The sequence below is a fragment of the Cyprinus carpio genome, chromosome B8, assembly GCF_018340385.1.
Source record: "Cyprinus carpio isolate SPL01 chromosome B8, ASM1834038v1, whole genome shotgun sequence".
NCBI lineage: Eukaryota > Metazoa > Chordata > Actinopteri > Cypriniformes > Cyprinidae > Cyprinus > Cyprinus carpio.
Window position 1 is genome coordinate 6,138,794 of NC_056604.1, and position 19,160 is coordinate 6,157,953.

Here is a 19,160-nt window from a genome sequence, read left to right on the forward strand (position 1 = left end):
ATAGCAATACTGCTGTAGGAGATGACAGTGAAAAAAATGTTAAGTGAACTTTTGTTCTTTAACAAAAATAAACCTGAAGTCATGCTGATGTTAACATCTTCTGAAGGCTGTGAATAGTCGTGGTCTCTTTAAATAGATTTGTGTGCACTTAAGGTGAGTTGCTGGTATCTAAAGACATGGTTTTTATGGATCGTCCTAAATAAACTCTTTTGGTGTTTTTATCTCTCAGGGTCGAGGCAGTGACAATGCTCTGTGTCTGAAGAACAGATCTTCCTTTGAGCACCAACACCATCACCTGCTGCATTGTCTGGAAAAGACAACAGTAAGTACAGCTCAGTCTGTTACTGGACACAAAATATGTTTCTTGTTCAAAAATATCCTAAATGCAGCATTTCATGAAGTATTTCCTCCTGTATTTCCATCAGAACCATGAGTTCACAGACGAGCTGACGTTCAGTGAGATGTGTATGACTGAGTCGGTGGGCTATCGCACGAGCCGCAGCACTTCCATCTCCAGCCAGCAGGGGGTGGCGACGTCCTGCTGCCCCCGCAGAGCTAAGAGAAGAGCCATCCGCCTCGCCAACTCCACCGTATCCGTCAGCCGGGGCAGCGTACAGGAGCTGGACACTCTGCAAGTGCACAAAACCTCTGCTGGACCCCAAAGGTACGACATCATACAGACCCTGATGATTTATTCACATAAAGAAAAGGAAAAGTATTATTAAAGCCATTATGAATTTTTGCATTATTACAAAATAAAAAAAGTTCTCATTACTGCAATAGAACATAGAATTTACAGATTGATCAGTCTAGACACAATTATATTTTTGCTTATGCTACCAATAATCTATACTTACAATAAATTATAGTGATTTATCCTTTATATAATATAATAGTGAATCATATAAATGCATAGTTATGGAATAAATATATAATCATTTATAAAATAAAAATAAAAATTGTATGTATACAGTATATATATATATAGCTATATATATATATATATATATATATATATATATATATATCACTACAGTAACGGTTACAGTATTACTATTTTAGAATTAAATCATTATTTCATTTGTTTCCTATTTATTTAAAAATATATATTTTATTTTACTAATACTACCAAAATGTATATCTGCAATTGTTACTTACTACAAGTAATTAATATTTACTTTAAATATTATATATAAATTAACATGGTATATTATGAATTTAAAATAATTAAATATTATTAGAATTATTATGATAGTGATATCATAATGAATTATTATGATATATTAATAGTTTAGAATTCAAAATAATTATAATTTGAAATATGTAATTATTTTATAAAATGTATAACACACAATTATATAGTAAAACAATAATTAGAAATATATAATAATTTCATGAAAATGTTCACACAGTTATAAAGAAGGAAATTATAATTAAAAATATGTAATTATGTCGTGAAAATGTATACACACAATTATAAAGTAGTTGTAAAATAATTTATATTGATTTGTCATTTATATATAATTTAGGGTAAGCTATATAAATACATAAATAAATAATTCAAATATAACTTATTAAATTTTTTATATTTCATAATTGTTTATTTTAAATAATTATAAATATTTTATTTTCATATTTATTCATACAGTAATAAATAAATATGAGATTTGTTTTTTTTTATTTTTTTTTTTTATGAGTTAGTTAATTTCTTTTTTTTTATTTATTTATTTTTATTTCTTTTTCTTAAGGTTTGTCAAGATGATAAATGATTATTTTTTGTCATATAACATAATTTATACAAAAATGAAGTTTGCAATATTTAATACAAAATTAACAATAAATTCTAAAGAAAATGATACTCTGAGTAAAGCTTGTTAGACTAATACCACAGTTTAATTTTTAGTAATTTTTATACTAAACAAAAATTGTGGTTGAACAATAATTCCTGTAACACTTAGGATTATATATCATATAACCAATAACTTTTTCTTGTGTTGTGTTGTGTGTGTGTGTGTGTGTGTGTGTGTGTGTGTGTGTGTGTGTGTGTGTGTGTGTGTGTGTGTGTGTGTGTTGTGTGTGTGTATTGTGTGTAGCATAGCAATTGTGTGTGTGTGTGTGTATGTATGTGTGTGTGTGCGTACGTGCGTGCATGCGTGCGTGTGCATGTGTGCGCGCACGTGTGCATCCTAGCAGCCGCTCCAGTCTCAACGCCCGGACAGAAGACCTGAAGCTAAACTGTGAGGATCGGGATTTCACTGCGGCTATAATCAGTATACCCACCCCACCCGCCAACACCCCTGACGAGAGTCTGCCGCCCTCTCCTGCCATTCCCGGAATCTTACGCAACTCTCGCCCTACTTCCTTCACCCATGAGACAGTGAAGATCTCCTCCTTATAACCACCACAAGCACACAAGCATCCCCTACTGCACAAAAGGAAAGGAAGCGATGCAGGCTTCTTCCAGGAAAGATCGCAAACGCCACAGAAAAGACAAAGTGCATCTCGTAACAAATCTGCTTTATTCCAAAATCGACAATTTGACATGGACTCGCATGAGCTGACATGCTTTTTGCGACCCTGGACAATTCACGCAAGACTGACTGACGGTATGCGTGTTGGGGAGATTGAAAATATGAACTCAATCGCATTTTACGATAAATCAGCAGTTGTAGTGGCACAGAAGGCCTTTTACTTTTAAAGATATGCAATGTTTCAACAAGCAGGAATTATGCCTATATGTCCACTGCGTAATACAGTTGCAGGAGAGATTACAAAAGGCGGAAATTATCGTAAAGTACATCGATATATCAAACTCGTAGATCTTTGCAGGGAAAAATACAACGGCCGAGATAAAGAAGGTGGTGTATATGTATCAATATTTGTATCATACCTCTTTAGATCACATGCATCTTCAAAACCCCACAAAAAAAGACGAGACTTCTGATCCAAACATGCATGTTGTTGTATAGTAGATACCATGGCAGAGAATGGAGCCGCCCAACATGCTACTCTCACATACTTTTGCATGGTACTTCTTTTACCTCCGTTTTGTTTGTCCTGTTTTCTTTCTTGACATTGATGAAAAAAGACGATATTTACAGAGTATTAATGATCAAACGTGTTGCACCAGATTAGAAAAAAAGAACGATAAACGTTAAAAAACATTCAGGCATGTTTTTTGCAAAAATCTGAGGTCGGCAATGAGAGTGTGTGTGTGTGTGTGTGTGTGTGTGTGTGTGTGTGTGTGACTGGAAAGGACTTGTGTTATTTGATCACAGATATGCATGGATACCGTTGTAGGTATTTTTATGTGTTTTCTCCCATGGGAAAATGAAAGGTTTCTCTAGCATTTTAAAGCAAATGGAGGGCGTTTACCACTGTCATCAAGTTTTACTCCAGTAATTAGAGTCACTTCAACTTATTTTTCATTTGGCTTGGTAATTAAGTGTAAACTTTAAAACCTAGCTAGCTATTTTTATACAATAGCTTATGCATCGAACACGGCTATGTAACGATCCAGTAAAGCATTTCTCTAATTTGTTTTTAAAGCTCATCTGTTAATGTTTATTTAAAAACCATAAGCAGCAATGAGACAGGCAATAATAGTGTAATTATTTTTTACTACAGAACAGAAGTGAAAGATACAATTATATCTGGAAATTAGTACAAAAAAGGAGGAATGCAAATTTGCACTTGACTGTGATGAAAATATATTTGTTACTCTGTTTACAAGCATTGTTCCTAAGTTATTTTTACGTTCGTTTTGGTTCTGTCTGTTTCTCTCTCTCTCTCTCTCTCTCCAGCTTCATAAAGCAGTGTGAAGTGGTAAATTTAGTAATTGGTCAGGCACCTGCTTATTTTGGGCAGGGGGTGTTGGATGAAACGGCTCCCGGTAGGAGATTAAAGAGTTAGATATCAAAAGCACAGAGGTGTAAAGTCTATTCCACAAATAAAGTGAACAGAACTCAGAAACATGGTGTGTGTCGGCTCTCAATCACATCTAAACATATGCATCAGTTAATTTGTTTGAAATGTGTCATTATTGAATATCAACAGTGGCCCCAAAAATGTCTGAATGTCAGTGGATTATGGTCTTTTTCTTCAGATTTGCTGACACCATCTGATATTTTATAGAGCTAATCTTGGTTGATGTTCACTTAAAAGTCTCATGGCTAATTGTTTTCTGGTCTTCTCCTGAGAGAGCACTGTGTAATTGGCTATCAATTTGCATAATGTGAGAATTTGCCATTAAATCATAATAATTTAGCTGAGTGTAATTACCCACACTGCAGCCAATGATTTACTGTTAAGTCAACAAGAAATGGCATTAAAAACCCATTTAACTTCTAAAATGTGATATTTCAGAGAGGAATAGAATGCTAAAAATATGTAGGGTGGGGCTTGGTGTTATCTTCTGAGAATCAATGAATGAAATGTGGTGAGGAAATGGAAGATGTTTTTATGTTGACTTGAAAGTTGCGCTGAAACTTAAGTATCAAAACATATTTCCTTCCATATTGTGATGTACATCCGAGTGTAATGGATTACTGGAAAAGAAAAATGAAGGGTGGGGACTTGGTTCTTTGCATCAGTTGTTGATTTGATTTGGAGATGTAGCCTATGCACTGCACTCAAAAATGGAGGCAGATGAACATGACTTCGCATAGGCAGGATTTAAACGGAACAAATGATTAAAGAAAGTCCCCATAAGGTATGGAGGACCGAGAGTGCCACATAAAAATAAAATGAATTTATTGATTTAATAATTCAAACATGAAAATGTATATAAATAAACCCCTTTTTTAAGCGGACAAATTAATAGACCTATTTAAAGATGTTTATTTAATTTTGTGTTTTTAATTATAGTTTAATAAAACAATAAATTATTTTTGTATATAAATAAATAGACAAATTTAAAACTGTTAATTTAATTCATGTTTTAAAATGTGGATTAATAAAACAATAAAAAAGTAAATTAATAAATCTTTTTAAATGCACATTTTAAATTGCGTTTTAAAAATGCATTTGGCAATTTATTTTCTCTCTCTATTTGCTTGTCTTTATCCATTTGTCAATTGAGTTAAAAAACGCCATTGGACAGTACACACGTGGGAGCAACCAATCAACTTTCGCCTCGATCTGAAGAGCCAACCCCTCTCTCGCTTGTAAATGTAACACGCACTGTCATTGGACAGTAAGAAGAGCTTTACGTCATTACAGCGGGAGTATGAAGACCGATTCAAGCACACAAAATGTCAGGGGAATCTGAACGTGTTTGGAGAGGGATTGTGGATGATTTGTTAGCTTTAGCTGATTTCTGCGAAAAAAAAAAAAAAAAAAAATTCTTTCTGTTATCAGGCACTGGCTCAAAATGTGGCATTGGCATCTCCAGCAGTATGGACTTTCTTCGCTGGCCAATATAATTTGTTATAATACTTTTATTTTAAAAACTACATTTCAACCACAGGACTGTCATTTGTCTGCATTTATCATGATGTTTGTTAATATGTAAACAAAGGTTTATGTTTGATATTCACTGCATAACCATCTTGGCTGCTTTAGGGACCATCTGCAAATTTATCTCACAGTACAAAACAAAGTTCAATAATTCAATCAAATTAATGTTTGCACTGCAGGGCTATAGTAGAAACAATAGTAACACAAGCTTTACAGTTCTCCAATGTGTTTTATTTTAAATGTTCTATTTAACTGTTAAAGTCATGAAGGCGGTGTCATGTTGATATTAAGTGTTGCATACTGTTAAAACTGACTGGTAGTTAAATCTTTAGGACTGTCAACTGTATAGAACAGTGTCAAGCAAAAGTGAATGTCTGGCGACTTAAAACCTAAACCTAAAACTTTATAACATTACTGCACAAGTTCACCACTACATAAGAGCAGGGGTGCAATTGCACATTCGCCGAGGGGTATGCAAGATCAGTGTTGGCGCCCCCCTGAATTCTAGTAGCCCCTAACACTAACTCCTGCAGAAAACTTTCTGCAAGTCATTGACCAAAAGCCCATTACTAGCTTGTGCATGGAAGGATACAAACTCATCAGGAGTGAAAAAAGTGACAAAGGTTTGATATATATATATATTTATATAACTTCAACATAATTTCACCATCCAGTTAGGCACATCAACTATAACTCCTTCAAAAACAGCCAGAAACCTTGGAGTTATGATTGATAATCAGCTGACTTTCTCAGACCACACTGCTAAAACTGTCCGGTCCTGCAGATTTGCTTTATTCAACATCAAGAAGATCAGGACCTTTCTTTCGAAACATGCTTCACAACTCCTTGTTCAAGCTCTTGTTCTGTCTAGGCTTGAACATTGCAATGCTCTCTTGGCAGGTCTTCCAGCCAGTTTTATCAAACCTTTACAATTAATCCAGAAAAGATTCATCTTTAATGAGCCGAAAAGAACACACATCACACCTCTGTTTATCAATTTGCACTGGCTACCAATAGCTGCTCACATAAAATTCAAGGCATTGATGTTTGCCTATAAAACTACCACTGGCTCTGCACCCCTTTACCTAAATTCATTACTTCAGACTTATGTGCCCTCTAGAAGCTTGCGTTCTGCAAGTGAACGTTGCTTTATTTTGCCATCCCAAAGAGACACTAAATCACTTTCAAAGACTTTTTCATTAAATGTTCCCTCCTGGTGGAATGACCTGCCCAACTCAATCCAATCAGCTGAGTTCTTAGCCATATTCAAATAGCTAAAAACACATCTCTATCCATCCTTTTTGACCCTCTAGCACTCTCTATTCTAATTCTATTCTTTATAAAAAAAAATTTTTTTAAAACTGGCTCCCTTTAGACTTGCACTCTATTTATTTATTAACTGCTTGTTTACTTAAAAAAAACTAACACTTGCTTCTCTAATCCAGGTGTTCCCTGTTTGTGTTCGTTAGTCCCAGGTGTTCCTCGTCCTCCCCTTATCTAGTTATACCTTTAAATAGTGTTCTCAGTTTCTAGTTCTCTGTCTGGTATTGTTTATGTCATCCCCTATATTTGATTCCCCGCTATGTCAATTAAACTCCTTGGATCTGAATTCCTGGTCTCCTCGTTTCTTGCGCTGTAGCAGCCCGTGACAGCGTTAAGCTAACTGAGACTTGTTATAGCACTTGCATATCATTGCTCTTTTGCTGATTTTTGATTGCTTCCATTGTCCTCATTTGTAAGTCGCTTTGGATAAAAGTAAATGTAAATTAATTTGCCTCAAAGTTACTCATATTTTTCACATTTTTATAGAGTAAAATTTATTTTAAAGAACAACTGGGTGGTGATTCCTTTTCCGGGGTTTTTATTTTACTTTTTTTATTTATTTTTTTGTTCTTCTTTACATATAGAGATAATTCATAGAAAATTTGCCATGCTAAGTGGAAGACTACCTGGTAGAAAAACAAATACTATTAATATGAATGTCATAATTCCCACTATGGCCACTAGATGGCAGCAGATGATCACTTATTGTCTCAGCATTTAAACTTTTTTTTTTTTTTTTTTTTTTGTCAAAGTTCAGCGTTGTTTTGTATCGAAGTATGAAGTAACGAGAGTTTGCAACTCATTGGATCTACTGGAATCACATGGCCTTTGAATTCAGAACTACAATTTTCAGTGAAAGGTGGCCAGTTTGTAACCTTGTCTACGATCTTCTCTGTTTCTTTCAAATCTAAATCAAATGCCCATTCACGAACATGTGTTTTTTTCCCCTGAGCAATAGAGATACTCAGAAATGAACTGATATGAATCACTTTGCCCTCTTAGGCAGTGGCGGAGCCAGGATGTTTTCATAGGGGTGGTCAGGTAGGGGCCAGCAACCAGTCTGGGGTGGCACAGAAATCTTCATTATTTCTATATAGAAATGGATTTAACTATAAAGTACTGGGAAGTTTTAACTGAATACAGTTAATTTGTTTGAGATAGTTTTTGCATTTAAGATAGAATTACACCAAGTAATACTGAGTGAATGACAAATTTTGTGTTATTTTTGTATTACCTAGGCTCCATGTATTTTAATAAAAGGGCTCACTATAGCTTTATTGCTTAGTCAGCTTGGTTCTGGGCCTTAAAACCACCATAATCTTGTTCTCCATCATTGCATAGGCCTACTCATTGATGAGACATGCAGATAACCATAGGCTTGGGAAGTGGGGGTGCTGAGGGTGCAAGTTTTTTTTTTTTTTTTTTTCTGTGGGCGACTGTTTAACTGATGAAAAAAAAAAAAATTGGCGTCTATTTTACACACACAAAAAAAGTGCAAGTACCTGGTATTGTTGGTGGACTGTGGTTGTGCTAGTCAGCATTATAAAAGACAGCTTCCAACTGTCAAATTCGGTGGTGTAGATGGTAAAGCATGTGTTATTCTATTCCTTTTGACGTGACTGACTTGGGTTCGAATCTGCCTTTTGGCTTTTTTTTAACTTTTCAAATTTCAAATCTACGGAGCCCCGCACATGTCATGCAGGAAAAAATAGTAGGCTAAATCGTGTGCACGATTTACTAATACGTTCCCACAATTTGCTAAATCGTGCACACGATTTAGAAAATTGAGGGAACGCAATAGTAATCGTGTGCACATTTTAGTACATTGAGGGAACAAATTAGTTAATTGTGCGCACAATTTATTTATTTATTTTTGCATGTCATGTGCGGGGCTCCATACAAATCACATCAGAAAAGCATTTATTTTTAATAAAATTGAAGAAAATCATCAAAAAGTTGAAAATAATGTATTGGTTAGGGTAGGTGTAGGGAGGGCTTTGTGGCATCCATTTAATAATTTGAATTAAATTTTACACTCAACTCATACTGATTTATAATGTATTACAATGGTGAGGTGCATATAATTGCAACTATTTGCAATAAGTAATTAGCAATATATCCTACTATTTTCAATCGCTGCCCCCCAACGATTGAAAGATTTAACTAAATATGTGTTAATTAATAATGTTTTCAACTCAGAAGTAAATATGCATATATTGTAGTTATTTTAATATATTTTACTGTTATTTATTTTAAGTAAATGAATAAATAAAATCAGACTTACTAGTAATAGGCTTTGCCAATCTTATTTGCGTAAGAAGTTGGCGCGTGACGAATCTGCATTTTGGCGGATCAGAATATAAAGTGCTCAATCTGCCATTTTCAGTAAGATTTAACGTTACTAAATGTGTTTGTGTGCCTGTGCGTTTAACATGAATAATGTCCAAAAAATATCTGTTTTAAACCAGTGGGTAATTTACTCATTGATTTGCTTGAAATATACTGCGATTCTGTTGGCGAACATGTTTATGGTGCATTCTATTCAACCTGTTTATTGCTAGAGCAGTAGAAATAGACAGCGCAGCCTTTACAAGTAATTCGCGTGCAATGTATCTGGTTATCTGGTTAATGTATCTAACCAAATCGACTGGCTTGTTTGTCGCTTGAATCTGTCTTCATACTCCCGCTGTAATGACGTAAAGCTTTTCTCACTGTCCAATGACAGGGCGTTACATTTACAAGCGAGAGAGGGGTTGGCTCTTCAGATCGAGGCGAAAGTTGATTGGTTGCTCCCACGTGTGTACTGTCCAATGGCATTTTTTAACTCAATTGACAAATGGATAAAGAAAAGCAATTGGCAAAAGGAAAAAGAAAAGCAACTGGCTAATAGAGAGAGAAAAGCAATTGCCAAATGCATTTTTAAAAAAGCGATTTAAAATGTGCATTTAAAAAGATGTATTAATTTACTTTTTTATTGTTTTATTAATCCACGTTTTACAACATGAATTCAATTAACAGTTTTAAATTTCTATATTTATTTATACATTAAAACTCTTTTTTTAATTTATTGTTCTATTAAACTATAATTAAAAACACAAATGAAACATCTTTAAATATGTCTATTAATTTGTCCATTTAAAAAGTCATTTATTTATATACATTTTTACACTGTTTTTGCCCCCATTTTTCATGAGCTGAACCTTTGTACCTTTGTATCATTTGCCTCACGCAATGCAGCACATCTCCTTCGCACAGAGTTGATCAAGTTGTTGATTGTGACCTGTGGAATGTAGGTCCACTACTCTTCTATGGCTGTGCGAAGTTGCTGGATATTGGCAGGAACTGGATTTACTGTATAACACAGAATGTCAGGGAATTTGTCAAAGTTTAGATGAATTACATTTACATTTACATTTAGTCATTTAGCAGATGCTCAGTTAGCTTAATGTAGTACACGTAGCAAGGTTTTTTTTATTATATAATAAATAAAAAGAAAACAGATAGAATAGAAAAAAGAATAGAACAAGCTAGTGATAGAGGCCCTTTTTTTGCTTTTGTTAAAAGTATAATAAATAAAAAGAAAACAGATAGAATACAAAAAGATTTTAAAAAGCTAGTGTAATTTTTTTTAAAGAAACAAGCAGCAAATTAATAGAGTTCAAGTCTAAAAAGGGACAAGTGTATTTTTTTAAAGAATAGAATTAGAATAGAGAGTGCTAGAGTTAGAGCGTCAAATAAAGATGGAAGAGATGTGTTTTTAGCCAATTCTTGAGGATGGCTAAGGACTCAGCTGCTCGGATTGAGCTGGGCAGGTCATTCCACCAGGAGGGAACATTTAATTTAAAAGTCTGTGAAAGTGATTTTGTGCTTCTTTGGGATGGCACAATCTACTTTACTTGAAGAAGCAAGTTTCTAGAGGGCACATAAGTCTGAATTAATCAAAGGAAGGTCATTACACATACTCACTTATGTAATGATAGCGAATGTCTATGTGCTTAGTCCGTGAATGGTCAGCTGGATTCTTTGCGATTGCAATAGCTCCTTGGTTGTCCTCCAGAATCACCACAGGTGTAACATGCATTCCAAGATCACTCAGTAGTCTTCTAAGCCATGCACATTCCTGAGCTGCTTGACTAAGTGCAACGTACTCAGCCTCTGCTGTCGAAAGAGCAACATTTGACTGTTTCTTGCTGAGCCAACTCACTGCTCCTCCACCCAGTAAGAACACATTTCCAGTTGTCGAGCGACGATCGTCCTGGTCACCAGCTCAGTCAGCATCTGAGTATCCGATCAAAGTTCCAGAATCTGACCGCTCATATTTGAGAGCAAGATTCAGGGTACCCTTCAAGTACCGTAGAATCAACTTCACCGCCATCAAATGCACAGCACTTGGATTGGCATTGAATTTGATACAACACTCACTGCTTGTGCTATGTCAGGTCGTGTTGCCATTGCAACATACAGTAGGCTACCTACCATGGACTGGTAAGTACCTGATTTCACAGGCTTGCTTACACCGTCATTCTTTTTTAGCTTCACATTTGCATCAGTTGGAGTTGCAATAGGATTGGCATCATGCATTGCTTTAAATTTGTTTCTTTTGGAGTTGTTATAGGATTGGGGTCTCCCAATCGAAGGGTTGTGAGTTCGAGTCTCGGGCCGGCAGGAATTGTGGGTGGGGGGAGTGCATGTACAGTTCTCTCTCCACCTTCAATACCACGACTTAGGTGCCCTTGAGCAAGGCATCGAACCCCCAACTGCTCCCCGGGCGCCGCAGCATAAAATGGCTGCCCACTGCTCCGGGTGTGTGTTTCACAGTGTGTGTGTGTGTTCACTGCTCTGTGTGTGTGCACTTCGGATGGGTTAAATGCAGAGCACTAATTCTGAGTATGGGTCACCATACTTGCTGAATGTCACGTCACTTCACTTCACATCATGCATGCCATATTTTTGAAGAATGGCTTCGATGTAATGCTTCTGATGAGGAAACACACAGTTTCTCTCCTTGTCCCGGATGACTGAGATACCCAAGATATAGGACAGATCTGCCATGTCATTCATCTTGTAGTGCTTCTTTAGAGCAAGTTTCAGCGCTTTCATGCTTTCCATCGACTCTGTGATCAGGATCAGATCATCAACATATACAGCCAATATCTCCAGCTCCTGTTGAAATCTCATGAACACACATGGGTCAGATGTACTCTGTTTGAAACCAATGTTCTTTATGAAGTCTGTGAAAGTTTTGCTCCAGCAGCGAGGAGACTGTTTCAGCCCATATATTGACTTTTTCAGTTTGCATACCAAATGTTCCTCCCCTGGTTTGACAAATACCTCTGGTTGCTCCACATAGATTTCCTCGTCCAGGTGTCCATTTAGAAATGCAGTTACTACATCCATCCGATGCACATGTAGATTATTCTGGACGGCGAAGGACAGCAACGTACAAATTGAGCTAAATTTTACCAGTTTCATCCACAGTAACATCAATTGATGTTTTCTCATCAGCTTTCATGATAACTAACGTTCTCAGAGCAAGAAATGTCCACTTCTTGTTTCAAGTCAAAGTCTGACTTATTGAAGATAACATTCCAATGAATTAGTATCCTTCTTTTTTCTTCATCAAACAAGTGGTAGCCCTTTGGATTATTGCCATATCCCACGAAACAGAGCTTCACAGTCTTCTTGTCCAGTTTTCTTCTTTCCGCATCTGGAACATGTCCGTAAGCTACGCAACCAAACACTTTCATGTGACTCACATTTGGCTGTTTGTCGCACCATCTCTGGTAGGGCGTTGCTTGTTTCAGAACAGATGTGGGCAGCCTGTTCTGTATGTAAACTGCTGTCGCTACCGCCTCCACCCAGTATGTCTTTGGCAATTTAGCATGGTTCTTGCTGCTTCAATTAATGTCCTATTCTTTCTTTCTGCAACACCATTTTGCTGAGATGTGTGTGGTACAGTTGTCTCATGATGGATACATTGAACCTTCAAGTATTCTTGAAATTCTTCGGATGTGTATTCCCCACCATTGTCCATTCTTAGTTTTGTCACTTTTTGTCCGCATTCATTGGAGAATGTTTTCTCAAACTCCTTGAATTTGCAAATAACTTTACTCTTCTGCTTCATAAAGTATACCTTGCAACATCTAGAATAGTCATCGATAAAAGTCACAAAATACTTGGACCCTCCTATAGATTCAGTCTGCATGGGACCACAGACGTCACTATGGACCAACTGCAGTTTGCGTTTAGAACGGATTTCTCCCACTGGCTTATGAGGCTTCCTAGACAACTTCCCTTCCACACAGGCTTCACAGAAGGAAACGTCTTTCTCTGAAGGAAGATCCACTACATTAACCAGATTTTTAAGTTCCTTCAATTTGGTGGTGTGCCCCAGTCACTGGTGCCACAAACTGGTTGCTACTAAAACAGCTGACGCACAGTGACAGTTGGGCGAACTTCCCTCGACATCCAGCTGATACAACCCATCAGATCTTTGTGTTCCCATTGCTTGGAGATCTCCATCTTTACTACGGATGTAACAGTGAGACTTCTTGAACTGCACTGTATTTCACGTTTAATGTATTTAATGTTACCAAATCCTAGGGCATTCATTTCGTTGCATCATTTTATCCTGGTTTGCCTCTTTAGCGATAAAAACACTCTCAGATGAGTCTTCTGCATCTTCATATGTTACATTTTTGGCCTTTTGGGTTTTATTCCTTTTTTTTTCCACTTGGACAGTCACGCTTGATATGTCCCTCTTTCCCACACTTGTAACATCTCCATGAGCTGGGTTTGTCAGCTTTCACTGCCTTAGAGTTAGACTGCATATCACCGCGAACTTGCGTTGACATTGCTGACGCGCCACCAGACACAGCTCCACTTGATATACCACTGCCATAGTTACCATCAGCAGACACTTGCTTTTGTTCTTCATTTATTAATGCTTGCTGAACAAACTTCAGTGTTAAATTGTCCAACTTAGTTTCCAGTGCAGTGACAATTGTAGCATAGCTTGATGGCAAACTACTCACCAGTGTTACAATTTAATCCTCCTCTTCAATTACAGCACCTTCAATTACTATATGAAAACATCCTGCATGTTCTGTGTCTGTGTGAATGAATGATGCAGGCACGTGGTTTTGTTTACTACACACACACACACACTGAAGCGCGTGTGATGCTAGCGTGTTTTTAGCCTCAGCCGTCTCACTAAATAGGGCATAAATACGTGAACAACATCCCCAGAATACCTCTGAGAGTGAGAAATATATTACTATTGTTCAGTAGAATGTGCATACAACCAGGGCTCGAATTGAGGGGGGATGCGGGGGATGGCATCCCCCGGTTGAAAAAAAAGACAAAAAGCATCCCCTTGGTAAAACCACCATCCCCCCTAGATTAATAATGTGTATTATGTAAAACTTATCATGCAAATGGAATGTTAAAATTATCTACTTATGATAATTCACAAACTAAATGGGGGCGATTGGCCAGTCAGAACTCGGTACTGTAACAAGCTGGAAGTGGAAGCAAGTTTTCATAATTTTTCATGCAAAATGGTTCAAGGACAACTTTTGAAGTTGTTTAAAAAGAAGACAACAGAAAAGGTATGATTTTTCCTTGATTATAATTTAAAGACATTCCCCGACATTATGTTATTGTGTTACATGTGTGACTGTGAGGGACTGAGAGACGATAGTAGAGCTGACCTGATTCACCAACTTTGCAAAAACCAAACAAAAACACGTCTTGAGAGTCCAAAAGCATTCACTGCACGATGAAGCATGTTAGAATACAGTTAGAATGCCCTTATAATTAAAGCAATTATAGCGTTTGATTTGAATGATTCAATAAATCATTTATTAAAACATGGACTTGCTGCCACCTACTGAAGGTTTTATTTTCATGATTTTTTATCCATGACAGACAAGGTGCCAGCACTACCAGCACAAAAACGCATTTAGCAAAATATTGACCAAAATTCCCCAATATTTCAGGCACCAGAAGGAAAAAAGCTTATAAATAATAGTTAATTTAATAAGGCTATTTCTTCATTAAATAAAAATCTTTTTAAAAATAACACAAATGTTTTAATCATTATGTAAAATTAGCTACAGGAACATTTCAAAATAGAACATTTCATAAGACCATAAACTTAATTTTTGTTGAACTTTTCAATAGATTGATGTTGAATTGTATACGTTTCATGATTTAAATTAATTAGACATGCTTTTGATTAATACAATTTAATTTAACCATTTAAAAAGGAGTTTAGAAAAAAAAAAAAAAAACCTTAATCCAGAAAATTTTAAACGAAATTTTGGAAAAAATCAAATGGATTTCATAGGTCCCTATAGCTTAGTTATTTATCTTTTGTGATAATTTGAATGTCTTTCAAAAAGTTGTTGGTCTAGAATAGATAGCTGTATAGTGTACGTTTGACTTGTGTACGATAATTTTCCTCCAAATGCGATCATTTTGAGCTTCTGGTACGATTTCCAATCTGGCAACACTATTCAGTTTTAATGAGGTAAGATGAAAGTAGTAAAACATTTAGTAGTTATTTGACTACTGTTTCATGATAGAAATGTTAAAATACTATCAGGGCCATAGCCAGGGTTTTAAATTTACACAAATGGTCGATTGATATTTATGTTTTATGACTCATTTTATTAAACAAGTTACTTTACTGAAGGCTACCCAGAAAGCTAATAAATAAAAGTTAAATAAACTCACAATATGTACCCATTTATTATTAATCATATGCCTAATGGACCTTTTTCACATTTCCGGGTTTCTCAGATAGTGTTCTCTCCACGATAGTGTTTTCATGACTTTCAATAAAAGGAAAAAAATTGAAAGAGACTGATAACGGGCGGGTGGACAAAATTTGGGCTGGTTTGGGATCAGTTTGGTGGTTTTCAAAAATATAAATTGCATAATTGTTTAACAAATAAGCCCAACTATGCCATTGCTGCATCCTATCAGTCACATCCTACACACACACACACATACACACACTGTGTAGGTGCTGGTGTAAACGTCGACAGCCGCAAAGCCCGCACTTATCACAACTCATGAGGGCTCAGCAGACAGATGTTATGATTCATGAGTGACAAGTTTTTAGTGTGATAAGTTAAAACGATTTTGAATGTAGTATAACTGTATTCAAGTAATCACAATGCCTTAATATAAGTTAAAGAGTGGGAGAGTGACTTATGTATCAAAACATGAATTATTGTGGAGTGAGATTAGACATGAAGGCTCTATCTCTGCAACTCCGAAATCAGAGCACATTTGAATAAATTAATCAAACTGAAACTAAATATGTCGGTTTAAACAATCTAGTCTTTTATCTTTTAAACGGTCCAGACTGATAAATCCTTGAAAACTGCTAGACTTGATCAGTTTTTGACTGTGCAAAGTTTGCATGTATTCTTCGTCCCACAGTCAGCAGATGTGAGAAAAAAAAAATGTTTATTAAGTTTGAAATCTGGATATTTATCTTACAAAAACACTTGGATTCGCTACAGTGGGCCTTTATTCACCCCCTGAAGTCATGTGAGGGACGCTTTATTACAGATGCACACACTTTATTTCACGTCTTCTGAACTGTTGGCAACAAACACCCGCTTCCCATTTGAAAGGCTTGGAAGAGCAAGGACAATTTTTAATATAACTCTGATTGGATTTGTCTGAAAGAAGAAAGTCACATAGGCTACACCTAGGATGCTTTGAGGGTGAGTAAAACATGGACGAATTTTCATTTTTGGGTGAACTAACCCTTTAACCTAAAAGTTCACCCAAAAGTTTAAAATGTGTCATTAATTATCCACACGTATGTAAACTTGCACACATGATAACCAGTGCCAATTATGCATTTTTTTTAAATGTGAGACATCCCAGGTGAATAGGATAAAAAAGTTACTAATAAATATACTTCCCCAGTTGATTGATTATATTAAGAATTGCAAACATTTTTTTGTATTACAAGTTTTCTGAAATGTCATGTTTAAATATGCAAATGAGGCTTTATCTAATTAAATATCTTCAGGTTCAAAATTCATGTTTTATTTTGCTGACTTCATGTGGACGTCTGTAAAAATACATTTACATATCACCTCAGTGATATAACTCATGGATTCGGATGGCGATCTTTTCACAGAGGAGTGAGTTCTGTAATCCTAAACCTGGGAACGCGCTGCTCACGTGACCAGTCACACAACTGTCTACTGTAAATACAATGAATTTTATTTACAAAATGTATTCTTATTATTGTGTAAAATGCATTTTAAAAATACTTATTATTATGTAAAATGTATTCTTATTATTCCAAGCATATATTATAACATATAACCCTACTAATTATTTGATTATTTAAATCTCCTGTTTAAAAAGACGTGCTATAGTTGTATATAATTATACGCGATAGTTATGTAGCCTATAGTATATCCGTTTATAATACACATTTTAAAACTGTATTGCATACCTGCTGTTGCCATAATAAAGACCCATTTCGAATGTTTGCGTGCTATTATTCTTTTTCTGCCCCCAGTCGCTGTGAGCAGTTATGAAGTATTGTTCTTTTAAATACTTTCCAGCATTTCAGAAATAAATATGTATGCAAATTACACCGAAGTTCAACAGTTAACGTACCTTACAGTGTTCGGGAGAGCTCAAAAAGGGTTTAAGCACTGAATTTTGAATCGATTTCTTCTTGTAAACTCAGAGATGTGGATTCGGACGGCAATTAAATCACCGACTACCCACTGTAAATTGTGAAAATTACTGACGTCCCCCTGAGAAACATTTACCGTCCGAATAGGTCAAACATTTCTACAAAGGGTATTTTGGATATCTGTTTTTATCACTCCATAAATCAGAAAATACTGTCAACAACCAGGAAAATAATAATAATAATATATATATATATATATATATATATATATATATATATATATATATATATATATATATATATTTTTTTTTTTTTTTTTTTAGTAAAAAAAATGTATAAAATCAGGCAAATTATATATGAACAAACCCTCTGCAAAAATCTCCAGGATACAGATAGGAATAAAACTGTAATGTTTGGTGTATTTATGTATTATAACCGAATTCTACAGATGCAAATAGATAAAGTGCTATGAAAGAAACACTTAAAAGTGTAAAATAAAATAAGATCAAATAAAATGGAAAGCCCAAAACCCCCAAATCTCAAAATTGACAGGTGTATGATTTTTTTTTCTTTTTGCCTGTAGTGTCTCACCTTAAATCTGGACGTGACAAGATTATCAATAAATAATTGCTTAAATTAAACGCAAAGCTTTTTTATCAAGTGAAATGCGGATGAATGGTCTCAGGTGAAGAAAGTGAACAGGATGTTGAAAAAAAAAAAAAATGATGTAACATCACAGAGCCCTTAAAAGCAGGTACAATATTTGCCCTGTCCTGCTCCTCTGTCCTCCACCCTCTTTCTGCGATCATGTGGTTCCTGCTCCTGTATTTTCAAGTATCAGCTATTCAAGGCAAGTGAAATTGTATTTAATAAATAAAACAAATTCCATATTCTGAACCTGTTTACATGCATTGTGTTCCGTTCTGCTGTTAATGGGGCATTATGGAATTAATTTATTTGGCATACTTGTGTTTAATGTGAGACAGCTAATAAAAATGCTTATATTTTGTAATTCAGTGCAACATTTCTAATTATGTATCATTAATTAATTTATGTTGTCAAAAAAATAATAATGAAAAGAGGAAAAGCAGCTTAGTATGTGAAGACATATAAAGTTGATATTATTTAAAAAGTGAGGATGATGATGTTCTCCAGTTTGATTTAAGATTTTCAACAGAGCATCTTGTGTATCAAAAATGAACCAAAAAATAAATAAATAAACAAATAAATAAATATGACCATCTATGGCATAATCACTGTGATAAAATGGCAAATTAGTCACCTACAAATAATGTAACTATCCATTGTTTTAACATTTTAACATTGTAACTTTATTTGGAGGAAATCAAATACACTACACTATACTTTTACTATATACAAAAAATTAATAATTTATAGCTAGTAAAACTTACCAAAAGTCATCATTTAAATGTGCTTACTGGTGGGAATGTTTTTAAAACTAGACTGCCTCAAAACTGCTTTAGTTATTTAAATAACCTTTATTTTGGACATGATACTGTATATTTCACACAGAGAAATGAACAAACAAATTACAGTAGCTGTACAACTACAGTCTCCTTATTAATGTGTTTGTGTATTTTTGTTATTAATTTTATGTATGTTTATTGTATGTTATTAATTACAATTTTATGCATTGACAATACTTTTGTAATGCAAATAATCATTTTAATAATTTTAT

General features: G+C 35.1%; 1 protein-coding gene across 2 annotated transcripts in view; it reads left to right on the forward strand.

Moving 5' to 3' along the window:
* LOC109101196 (potassium voltage-gated channel subfamily D member 1-like) overlaps positions 1-3,972 on the forward strand; it is a 61,993-nt gene extending 58,021 nt beyond the window's left edge. Inside the window, exons 5-7 of one of the 2 annotated variants that reach the window (XM_042729361.1) lie at positions 230-322; positions 426-664; positions 2,191-3,972. In XM_042729361.1, coding sequence (XP_042585295.1) covers positions 230-322; positions 426-664; positions 2,191-2,398 — 540 coding nt within the window. In that variant the 3' untranslated portion in view covers positions 2,399-3,972. The remainder of the gene's footprint in view (positions 1-229; positions 323-425; positions 665-2,190) is intronic. The other variant, XM_042729362.1, reaches the window with a different exon arrangement.
* Positions 3,973-19,160: the final 15,188 nt, after the last annotated feature.